This window comes from Opisthorchis viverrini (genome assembly GCF_000715545.1).
Source record: "Opisthorchis viverrini unplaced genomic scaffold opera_v5_10, whole genome shotgun sequence".
In the NCBI taxonomy this organism is placed as follows: domain Eukaryota; kingdom Metazoa; phylum Platyhelminthes; class Trematoda; order Opisthorchiida; family Opisthorchiidae; genus Opisthorchis; species Opisthorchis viverrini.
The window spans coordinates 847,987-860,764 of record NW_008751666.1 but is presented as its reverse complement, the minus strand read 5'-3'; the positions used below and the strand labels follow the sequence as shown (position 1 = coordinate 860,764).

The 12,778-nt window shown below is 41.5% G+C and overlaps 1 protein-coding gene across 1 annotated transcript in view; it reads left to right on the top strand.

Moving 5' to 3' along the window:
- The window catches only part of T265_00955 (hypothetical protein), a gene marked incomplete at both ends in the record, with an annotated part of 56,114 nt that overhangs the window by 23,651 nt on the left and 19,685 nt on the right, over positions 1-12,778 (top strand). Inside the window, 6 exons of the mRNA XM_009164870.1 lie at positions 4,345-4,450; positions 5,343-5,646; positions 7,071-7,404; positions 8,698-9,132; positions 10,231-10,336; positions 11,803-12,101. Coding sequence (XP_009163134.1) covers positions 4,345-4,450; positions 5,343-5,646; positions 7,071-7,404; positions 8,698-9,132; positions 10,231-10,336; positions 11,803-12,101 — 1,584 coding nt within the window. The remainder of the gene's footprint in view (positions 1-4,344; positions 4,451-5,342; positions 5,647-7,070; positions 7,405-8,697; positions 9,133-10,230; positions 10,337-11,802; positions 12,102-12,778) is intronic.

The window sequence follows — 12,778 nt, the reverse complement described above, 5'->3', positions numbered from 1 at the left end:
GATGATAATTATTCGGCTTTTCATTGATACAATGCTTCATTCCGCACGTAGTGTACACCAAGAACAACCTCTATCCGACTAGTGTCATCAAACTATTGTTTGGTAACTTAGATGTTAGCACAATCTAGAGCGTGTTCGCCTGTTTAGGCGTGATATTTCAGATGTACCCAGTGTGCGCTGGTTGATTGGTGGCAGCACGTTTGCCGCACAGCTCAGACGCACATCGTTCAACTATCCAAAAAGCCAAGGATATACGCTCCTGATGAGTTCTAATAAGATAGAAAATCGAATTTACCACCTCCCAGTTTGGTATACTTTCATGAAACACTAAGAGCACCGTAAATGATCTGAATGTGGGAATCATACGTGTTCGAGTGCCGGACAAGTGCGGAGGGTGACGTTTTGTCTCTTCTGGACAGCATATGCTTCAGATTGTGACTTCCGACACTTAGTGATAGATGAACCTTCCAAGATTTGCTATTCCCAAGCTCAGTGGACAGAATGACATCCAAATCTACAAGGCCCAAGACCTTTCTGTAGACACCTCAAAATATTAGGTAGATAGTGTTTAGAGAGGATGAGCAGTAGCTATATTCCAAAGAATGCGAAGTTTTTTTGGAAGAAAATTCGGCGTTAAAACTTACCACGGCCATTGGCAAGCCTGTTTCAAAATCAGCCTGATGAATACAAGCCAGTAGCTTCATGGCTTGAAGAAGACATAATACCCATTTTGCTGATGCGCTTCATTTTTTTTGCAGTCAAGACATAATATGGGGAGGTGGTCACTGAGTTCTTTTTGCAACGCTGGTACTCGAAAGGTTCCAAAACTCCAGAAACCGATGAAGAGTTGCACTCTAATATATGAAATTCAGATCTCAAGCCGGATACCCTTCTTCTAGACTGTCGGAGGTGCATCGCTTTCCAAGTACGCCGTAGCGTGAAAAGAATAGCACCTGTAAAAGCGTGCGTATATTCTGGAATTCAAACTTGGTACAGGAAAAGCATTGATGACGCCACCAATACTTCGTGCGTCTCTGGTCTCTGCACTTGAACTTAGAATTTGTAAAATAGGATAAGACTGGAAAAAAAGGTAGATCATGGTCACCATGGCTGTTAAATTCCAATGGTAATCTGACAACCGCCCAATACATCGGTCCTGCTGCGCTTTCTGGCCGATGGTGATCCAGAATCTAAGTTCATCCAGTGCTCCCATTCAACTCCAGTAAGAACACCTGTGCACCGGAGGAAAGAAAGCTTCACCATATAAAGTTCCCCAGAAGTAGCTTCATGGAATAAAAAAAGCCAATTTGAGTCTTTTTTAGCCCAAAATCATGCTGAAGTATTTTAAAGCATTCAAACGGTTTTAGCTGCTCTAGTTAAAGCATTTCAGTTTTTGTATCAATGTACAAAAACCCAATTTTAGCAAAATATTTGAATCTCTATTCCCCACCACAGGCTTTCTGAATCGACATGACGTCGCCCCATCTGAAACGACGCCTAAATGTAACTGAAACGCTTCCTAAACCGGTGCGCTCTTCCTCATCCAACCAACGGGCTTTTTACAACCTACCGGAGAACAAGCCAACCGCTGCCCAAATCGTTAGGGAATCCCGCGAGTGGCTGCAAGCCGTTTCAACTCGACGACCCTACACACCAAAGGATCAAACCAGATCTCTCTTTGGGTCATCTAATCACAATGTGACTTCTCGGCCAGCTAGTGCCTTCAAATTTAGCGCCAAAAACTTCGATCCTCTTGATGCAACAAAAAGTCAGCGTTCATCGTTACACCAGGCTGAGGTTTGTTTATCTTCATTGTTTGTTCCTAAGTCCTCAATAATCGAAACTTTCATCTATAAAACAACATTAACACTGTTCAAGAAGCCAGTCACTCAGGTCATACATTACCGGGTTTGGAGGTTGATGTGATTCTCCCTTAAAAATACTTAATAGGCAAGTTGGTCGCCCCCCAAATTTTACTTTTTTAATCTCATCTCCCCTGAGGCATATTTTTTGTGCTAATTTTCGATCCATTTGTTTGCCATACATTGCACACAACTGAAGTACTTGTCTTTAGGCTCTTACTGACCGTTCCTGTGAGCGTTTCATAATTTCTATTTGATCAACAACTGTGTACACGGAATGTATTCGTATTTTTACTAGAGGCAGAAACGAACTACGTTGACTTCTGACAACAGTCCTTCTGCAATTCTGCGGATAAATGTGGAAGTGTTAGGCGGTGAATAATTTCAAAAATCGTCCTATTTATGGCTATACAGAAGCATGGGTTGGAAAATTTGTTCAGATTGTTTATGAATTTTATGTGACTCAATCCGCGAAGATGATACTGATAGTAAATGGTACGGTAACTCCAAAACTGAGAATTGCAGTGCAATATACATTGCTGTGTTCCTTGACAATTTTTATTATTGCGCTCCAAATTGAGCGACAACGAATGCATGTATCCAAGAGCGGCGTTTCAATGAGACGTTGTATGTCATTTTTGTATGTTTGCCCAGGCTTCGGATCAAACACCTGTTTCCCCTTCTCTAATGAATGTGAATATGTGGTCATTAATGGCCAGTTAACTCCAAAATCGTATTTTGTTTTGGACTGACCGCCACCAAATCATTTTCCCTTTGGCCAGTTACTCCAAAATCGTATTTTGTTTCGGACTGACCGCCACCAAATCATTTTCCCTTTCGTTGTTTCATATATTCTCATAATGTTTTTTTCTGGGATAGGCGAAGTGGACTTTGAGCTGAGTGTTTTAACCCTGATACTGCTTTCGTGTTCGGTTCGTTATCCTCAGATACTTCGTGGTTTAAGATGGATTTTCGCGGATTTTACTGGATGCCATCCAATCTCTGAGGGCTAAGTTGTCGTGGTCAATTAAAACGTCTAAGTTGTGCTACAAGTTTTGGCCATTTTGCGCCTAAAGCCGGCTCTGAATTTTTCCAAAGTTCAGCAACAAATCTACGTTAAGATAGTGAGTAATGTGAAAGCATCAGCAACTGTGTCAATGTGGCATTTAGGTTGTTGGATCTCTGACTATCGGCCAAAATATTGCGAATACATTGATTTCAGACTGGAAGATTAACTGATCCAACGACCTCTGGCTTCCAAGAGGAGATGACATCTAAGTCCTTTAAGATCAGGGACCGCATTTTTTTTATTTAAGGCGAGGTCATGTGTGTCCTAACTTGTCTGAATTGCTGTAAATGAATTCTGACTCTTTAGTTCATTTATTTTGTCGCACACAATCAAGGTGGTAACTAAAGTCTATACAAGTGGGAGCCTGAACGCGCACCCAGACATTGTCCTCTATATCAAACATTGATCGCAAAACTACGGCGCACCAAAGTCTGGAGTGTTTGGAGCTTTATTTCGTCTATCTTTGATAAGACGAAGTCCCCATTTTTTTCATTACCGTCAACAATGTAACTATTAGATATGCCGATAAGATGCAGAAGGCTACCAAGTCTTGATTTGATTGCACCAATGTCACTAACTGACCTGCCTGGAATGAGTAAATACTAATGCCAGGCCCAATTCAGTGGACTCATCATCGGTCTATTTTGGGTACGAAAGAACATCAGAGTTGGTCTTTTCCTATCCCCATTTGTTCTATGGTTTTACCCTCACAACGAAGGGGCTTCTTCCACATTATCCAGCCTAATTTCGTATCAATGAATCTTTGATGATTCTAACCCAGGCAATTCTCACTGACACACTGACACAAGCTGAGCAAACAATCACGCCTAAACTGGATGGTCATAGTCAAAACTTTTGAACGAAAGCTAAACAAACGCAAACCATAGGGCAAACTCTCATGGAAGGTCATTCATCTCCGCTGGGCTTATGGCTGACTTTAAGCTGCGCATCATTCGTTTTTTAGTTCAACATTATTGTTGGTTCGTCCTGAAATTGGATCCCTCGGTTAGAGGAAATAGAAACGCTTAAACGTGCTGATGATTTGGGATAATACTTTTAGTTGGAAATAAGATTTGAGGACTCTTTATCGATAAAACTACGTACTTCACGTACCATCTACTAGGATCAGTCCTGCTTGTAATATAATTGCTTGAAGTGTCATTAGAATGAATTTTTCCGGTAAATAGATGCGTAGAATTGCAATGCATGTAGATACAGTTTAGTGTTTCTTAGTACCAAAATGTGTCTTAAAAGACAACGACAAAAATTACATCCACCATCCGGAGTGTTGTGGCCATCGTGAGCTTTAAAAGTGGAGTTATTCAAAGGACGGTCTCTTATGATTAACTGTCAAATTCAGTTCCCATTATTGATATCGTTGCGTAAAATTCTGTTTACATGCCTTGCACCTAGCAAGGGAAACGGTCTCAAAGACTAAACGAAATAGATGGGAATCATCCATCTTCTGCTACGGATGGAAAATCAAAGCCAAAAAGACGTGAGGCCACGCTGAAAAAATGTAAGTTCTTATTATTATTCAAGGACTTACACCGTTCTTACTCTCCTTTTCGTTTTATTGTTTTTAACCTGTTCAATGAAATACGTTTTTCACAGATGCAACACTGTTAGGCGTTAGAACTAACTGAAAATAGGGCGAAAAGTGCCTATCCCTACCGGGTTATTGTATGTACCTCTGATGCAAGTGTTAGACTGTAGTTAAAAACATTTATATCTGGGTGAGTTTGGGAATACTCAGCCACAGGCACTATATTCAGTGAATTAAGACTGCTCTTCTACCGGGTCGTTCATCTCAAAGATCTTCATACTAAGAGCTAAAAATCACCTATATGGCGGAGCTATTCGCCCGAAATTTCCATAAGCTGTATAACTATTTTTAGCCTGCAACTCTGTAGGATATTTTACAATGGTAACAAAGAGTCAGAACTGAGCAATGTATCGCTTTAACTCAGTGAATTCACTGTCTTCCATAGTCGTTCCTACCTCTTCAAAAGAACTTATATACTCTCTAGTTTTCCGTGTAATTCATCGCTTGTTCTACATGTTATAAGGCTTTTTGGCCCATTTTTAACCAAAGCTTGTTCTTCACAATATGTGTCCTGTGTGAAAAGTATACCTCTTAACAGCAGCCTTTAACATGTCCTGGATGAAACTATAAGTACATCTGAAATACAATACAATATAATACAATGGTTCTTAGACAACTCGTGCAGTTCTATTGAGGACATATTTCGTGCCCAATGATTTTTTTCCGCTGTCCCAGTCTTGTACTCTATACTGGGAACATCTTCTGTTGGCAGCTGTTTCCGTATGGTCCATATGTAGGAGTAGAAAGCCCTCTGCTCGTGATTTATTTTGAGAAAATAGTTACGCTTTCTTGCTTTTTACCACAGTTACATCCTTTGATGGAGCTATCCCAACCCAAAAAAGGATGATCAAGTCGGCCACAACATCCAACATTGCATCGGCAAGTTCTACTGCACGTGTGAAGCAGCCACAATGTGGGTCTCAGCAACCAACTGAACTACAGCTTGAATTAAGAGGAACACAAACAAAGCTTTTATCCCATTCACAGTGTCGCTTAATCTCCCCCACGTTCGCGCACCACATTTCAGAATCGATGCTTGGCTCAGCGGAGAACATTCAGAAGGGAAATGGTGGGGCTGTTGTGAAGGGTAATCCACGTTCTTTGTCCACGTAAGTAACTTATCTTTAACAATAATTTTACCCTACAAAGGACCTCGTCAAGTAGTGCACCAGAGCTTCACAACTGAATCATTAAGCTTCTGATTAACAGACCGACAGTTGACAGCATAACTCTTGGTTACACGCGCGACATACAGCGTCCGACATACAGTGGTCGTCACATAAGAGGCTTATTAATGGCATGTAGTGATATAGGCTATTTAGTAAGTATGGCGAACCCACTCTGTAGTATTGGTGAAGGACAGTGAGGGTCATCGGTATCTAAGCTGGCATGGTACCTTCCTGGTGAATGCGAGGTCAGTAATTCAAAACCCCTCAGAAGTGTCTTTTTGTTGGTGCTACATCTCTCTGGGCTTCTTGATCTATAAAATCTTCCTGCAACTTTTGAAATTTTATCTCACTTGAATCAGGTTGTTCAGCTGTTTAGCTAATGAATTGTCAATTTTTGACCTTCTCGCCAAGTTGGCCAGTGAACCAAGTGACAATCGATTAAAGGATAACCGGATACTTACTGCTTACGTCTAATGACGCTCCAGTGAAACCCGACAATTACCCAACCAGTCAGATTTTTGTTCTGTAAGAGGCTGAGAAGCACCGTACAGCTTTTTCACTTATATGGTGAACAATTTCACGAGTTTTCAGGGGATTCTTAAGTTTCTACCTCTCAGTTAGTAGTTGAACACCAAACCGTTTGGCCATAGGGCCGACCATCAGTCTTAGTAACTCACACTGAGACGGTACTTTCCATTGCTCATCTTCCAATAAAGGAATTCGTGTTACGTGGTCACTGATGGACCGGATCCTTGAGTGATGACTTCTCAAACGGATGGTTCATAACACTTGACTTATTCCTCTTTTTGCTTCCAAAGAACTTCGAGCTTTCACAAATGATGCATGCATAGATGGCTCATCCTGGAAACGCATTTCAACAAGTATTTCAAGTTTTGGTCTCATCAGGTTCAGCCAGCATGATTTTTCCGCCAAATTTCACACTCCTAACCACAATCCTGAAAACACCACCGATCCCACCTCAGCGTATGGCGTTTATCCAAAACACGCATCGGGACATTTCAGGAAGCCCGCTTAAATCGTCGGAATATTAGTATCGCGGGTGCGCTTATTACCTATCGGTTATCTAATGACTCAGCTCAGTCATTTGTTGGCAAGCTTTTGCCACAAGTCAAGAAGAAAACAATCAGTGCGCACAATAAAGAAACTTCCTCAGGATCTTAGCTAATTTCTCCAGTTAACCGGGGTTATCGAGACAGTTCTAGTCGAGCAATTCGGACAGCATTTTCCATTGTCTACTTTGGCAAGCGGACTAGGTGTATGTTCCACATTATTTGCCAATTGCGCAGTTATCAATTTTATGGGTTTCAAAAAGCTTGGTAATCCAGCTGTTTTTTTAATTTCAGGTCAACAAAGCGAGAAGAAAGTGCGAACTTCAGGCGAATCCCTACACCAACACATGCGCGCTCTGGATCCAGAACTGGAACTCCTCATAAGTTATTGGATCGCGCTGAATTTGGTTCTGAGACAGAATCTCACCTAGATATGCAAGTGACATACCATCAAGAGCGAAGTTCATCTCGTTGGTCACTGTCCACCTCGATAAACAATCCACAATCCAGGCCGAATAGTCCAGTGGACGCTTTTCTCCAAGATCCTCTGAGGTCATCCAACAACGTCCAGTCCGCTAAAATAATAAAACCAACACCAGATTCGGAGATTATGGTGCATCCACAAAAGGTACTGGGCTCAGCACGCGCACTGACGTCTTACAAAAAATGTCCTGACATTTTGCTGCATTTTTTTCTGCTACTTGTGGTTGTGAGGCTCTATTTCCCAGTTGGTGGGGTGTATCCATTTTTAAGAGAGCCGGAGAGGTCAAGTGGATGTAATTCCCAACAACGAGAAACGTCCCAAAAATGCCACTTGCTCAGAGTCTTACTCCTAATGAGGTTATCTTTTGTGAGTTGTGAAAAAGTCACAGGAATTTCGTCCCTGCGTCATTTTTAACCGCACTGGGTCACACCGCTTGCTCCACAAAGGCCAAAATTGTAGTGTGTCGATACTCAATGAAGTGCAAACATTAACATTTTCTGGAAAATACAAAATACCTGAGACGCCTGGACGGCGGAGATATTACCTAAATTGATGTAAAACACCGTTCTTCGCGGAACTATATGTAGATCCTACTCAAACGTCCCATTGTTCGAAATTCGTATTAAGCGCACACCGAAAGAAATGGAATAAAATGGAATGCTAACCTGTATATTGATAGCCATGACACTAACGGTCAATTTTTCGTCTCGGAAGTTGGGATGCGGTTGCTGAGGATCCGAAAAGAATATTGCATAATGACCACTGTTCTTACACTAATAAACAGGCCACCTTCATCGGTAGTTATGGTGTGCCAAAGTGCGGAAAAGGTACTTTTTCTTAGGCGCAGTAGGTAAAATACCATTGAAGCCAAAGAACTGCTTTATTATAGCAACCCATTTACAACATGACGTCATAGAATTCGGAAATTCTATTATTAAGAAAACAGCAGGCCTGGTTTTCCACTCCCTTACCCTTTAGAAGGAAATGGAGGCGAGAGCTGATGCGTGGCACAGTATGCTGGTGCGATGTGGTAACAAAACAACATGGTTGAAACTTTTTTTCTCTTCACGCAACAAAACTCACCCACATATTTAGGACGAATGGTGCTGAGGAGGTTATAGAACGTGAAAAAAGTAGTGGCGCGTGATCAGATTCCCTGTGTCAGGCGGGGGAGCAAACACTAGCTGTCATTTGAATATTTGGTTTTGCTTGAACCAGATATAACACGTTTTCTTCATTACTTGATGATAACCATCAAATTTAGGAAAAATTTACCCGAACCTTGTTAAATATTTGACCGGTAAAGCAGAGGTGCCGTCTACACCATATTTACTTAGGTCCGTATTTGAGGTTTTACAATTTCATTCCTTGTTCTACGCCGACTCCATCCACCAAATGTACTTCATAATAACTTCTTGACATCCTTTTGGACAACAGCCGTTGTCGGGCGGATGCTCGGGTCGGAAAGCAGTTACAACTGACGCTATGTTGTACAGCTCTCCAAGCGGTGATTCGGGTCTGTCATCCGGGAGCGAACTCGATCATCTTATCGCCCGACTCACGGAATTCCCCCAGCTTCTTTCTAATGCCTCCCAAAATCCAAAGGACCCACTTGAGATAAAAGGAAGGGAAATGGTCCACGACTATTCAACTGAAACGGTTTGCCAGAGAGTAACTGACGTGGAACAAAACACTCGAACGGAGGAAGAAGCTATTCAAATAGCAAATCGTCTATATACCACACTTTGTGAGAGCGGAATTCACGAGAGACCGAATTGGTCAGGGAGACCGATGATATTACACACGGTCTTCGCACTGTTGGACAAACGTTCTGCAAAGCTTCACATTGCTCTCATCAAGATTATCTTTCTGGTGAGCACACAATTGTTTGGCCTTAGTGAGTAGACGGACTGATTGCTGCTGCCAAGTATTAAAGTCTGTCCGACAAATGATACGCGCACTTGAAAAACGTCCTTACCCATCTAGTCACTCAGTATGTGATTCATAAGATTTGCTAACTCGTAACTAGATTCAGGGCACCATAAAGTTGGAAAAAACATGCCATATCATTTCTTTTTTCGCTAGCGCGATAGATATGTAAATCTCAGGGTTTTTTTGTTCAGTACTCAAGAAAACCATATTTATTTCTGCCCAAATATAGCGGCACTCTTTCAAAATTGGTTTGCTTGCTCCTAAATTGGTTCATTGCCTCTAGCAGACGTGAAAAGATAGGTAAGATTATGTGGTACAATACTCTTCTTATATCATGACCCCGGGAATCTCGGGTGAATTTGGTCATCTGAGAAGTATACGAATTAGTAAAAGTCGAATAGTCTTACATTCTGACCACCTTGCACATCCATGTGGTCGAATGAGAGGGTGATCCAATAACGGGAAGGTAGCTAGCTTTATCACGCACACTGAGTCCGGTATTGAACAACGTACATCCGGCTCATTTCCAGTATTATGTTTTGAACTAAGGGACGCCGTCCTTGAGTAATTCGCCTCTAACATAATTATTATTGATGATAACCAATCGCTTATGCATGCCAAGAAAATACTACAGATTATTAACATTTTGGTGTATGAAAACTGCACTGACCTGGCTTGTTTATTTCAACTTTAGCTTTTTGAAAAGAGTACTATAGATGTTTGCATCCACCGTAAGTTCACTCAGTCATTTTAGAATTATTATGCTTCGTCTAGGAGTGAAAAACAAGACTTTAAACATATTATGAATGCTAAAGTCAGGCTCTAAAAATGTAAGGTTGTTACACTTAAGCAATATATAGGAAGAAAGAAGCTACTGTTGTGTTCTGGTGACAATATTTGTTGTTCTGAACCGATACGAATTTCTTCTCGGTCAGCCATTTAACCTAACAAGTCCCCAAATCTTGTCACAATATTGCCACTATAGCAGCATCCGTTTTTACTGCTGACCCCTAATAAATCATTATTTCTGTTTGTTAGCTTGGCGTGGGTGGTTCCAACCTGGTCAACTTGTGTAAACTGTTGTACGGGATAGCTAAAGACTCTGCAAATGACGCACTGTTTATGGAGCATCCGAATACGCTTGGTAAGTCCGAAAGTCGTATGACGGTTTGGTCAAGTCGTTTACCTAGAGCAATAATGTACGATGCAAGCACTAAATTTGGAGCCATTCGTAGAATCTGGAGTCATACCTCTTTTCCCCTACCCACACAACCGAATCCATGGTTGCGGATCACTCATCACCAGTTAAAAAAATTAACAGTCAGAACAGATAGGTAGTGGCGAGTGTTCCAAGGATAATTTTCCCAACCTTTGGAAGACTTTTTGCGTTTAAATGGTTGTCAAGTGGCTAACTTTCAAAAAAATTTTTGGAGATGTGCGATGCAATTTTAGTTAGCTACTTGGTTAGTTAGCTACTTGGTGTGGGTAGTGCTTATGACTCACCAAAGAGTATTCAAAGCTGTACTTTTAACGGGAAGGATCAGTGAAATTTTGTTATGTGGTTCTTTCCCCAGCGTCTGTTAGCTGACATTTTTTGTTAAGTTGGAGGTTAGATCCGTAGAATTAATGTTCATGCTGGGGATTTTTGATTATCTGTAGGTGGTATTGAGATCCGTGGAACCTACTTTCACATCCTGCAAACAAACACGACTAATCAAATATTGTGTAGCAGGTCTCGAGCCATCGTGGGGCTACCTGACCGGGTAGTACCGACAGGCGAGTCATTTTATCCACAAAATCGCTACTGAGTCGTTGTTGGCGTCGTCAGACAAACCAATAACACCACTCAAGCCTGAATATATTCGTCTACTCTCATTTGATAATTCAGGTACTCCAACGTGCGTTGGTGGATTAGTTGAAGCAAGCCCGCGTCACATCAGGTGAACGGAGTTTGAACTCTAAGAATATGCACTTGTGAGTAGCTCTTAGAAGAGCGTGTCCAATGCTTTCCCGCTTTAGTACAAACTACCCAGAATACTTCCGCCAGGACTGAAGGAGGAAGTATCAAACGAGATTTATGTGAATGCGAAATTTTTGTTTTCACTTCCAAATTCTGGAAAGTTATGAAGCTTGAAACCTGCAGTCCCTGGTCTCGACGGAATTAAATGTCACCTCTCGGAAGCAAGAGGTCGTTGGATCAGTTAATCTTCCAGTCTGAAATCAATGTATTCGCAATATTTTGGCCGATAGTCAGAGATCCAACAACCTAAATACCACATTGACACAGTTGCTGATGCTTTCACATTACTCACTATCTTAACGTAGATTTGTTGCTGAACTTTGGAAAAATTCAGAGCCGGTTTGCGCTTACGATCTAATTAGCTTTCCCTCATTCACCAGTGTGTGATAATAATAACTTGTTTGATGAGGCTTTTGCGACTTAGGTGGTTAATTGTGCATCCCAGAGTTAAATTTCTCAACTGCATATCGCTCTGTTCCATCTGTCATGGTTTTGTGATGTTAGTGCCTTCACTAAGGGTTGATGATGATCACTAATTCATATTGAGAACTCAAAGAGTAATGCAGTTTATTTATCTGATTTCATTTTAGATGCTTTGATCAATACATTGCATATTGGAGAAGATTTGGACTCTGAAGTGGCAGACGATCACCCACAGACAACGCTAGATGCTCTACTCTTCTTAACTGGGACATTGAAATTTTTGTCTACCAGTCCAGTGGTATCTGACAGACTAAACTCCCATCCAGGCTTCATTCCTGGACTTCAAGACGTGCACCAGCAAGTCGAAAAGCGACTGCAAATCCTTGACCGCGAGCGTAGTTGTGACAAGAAAAGGAATGAACCATTCAGTCAGCTAGGAGAACGCTTGTATCACGTACTAGTTCAGGTAGATGACAGTTTTTCGTTTGATGGTCATATGATGCTGTCATAATTCCTACGTGGGTTCAGTAGTGCTTCTTAACATGGAATGTCCTTTACCATCGACTGTTTGATTGTCTGTCAGCAGGTAATGGAAGCCGGTGCGAGCCCCTACTTCCCCTATTCGGGTTATCTTTTTAAAAAGCTTTTACTGGTCAGAGAAAACACTGAGTGCTAGACTAGATGACACAATGACCTTCCTTAACTTGCCACTTATATACGCTCCTGTTGAATTTTTCCCAGGAACCAGAGCTTCATACACCCTTTTTAAAATTGGCCCAAACCATCCTATTTGTAGAACTCCTTATGCCAGGAAGATACTTGATATCTTCGTACCCCAAAGCTGACTGTAGACTATGATGAACAAAAGATTCATTCCAGCAATTCACTCATTCGCAAAAATTACCATGCAAATGAGGATTCATTCAGTTGTTTGCTGAATAATTCAGGTGAATGGAGCAAGACACGGAATACGTTTTTCACCGACTGGAGCAATGTACCAACGCGAACGCATACGACTAACAAGCGCCCGATAGCTGGAAACCCTTAAAGTAAAAGAAAACTGTTCTAGGCAACGGTGATGACTTCACGACTCATCAAATGAAACAGCCACAGGGGCGCACTTACCTTATGACCGCGGTCAAC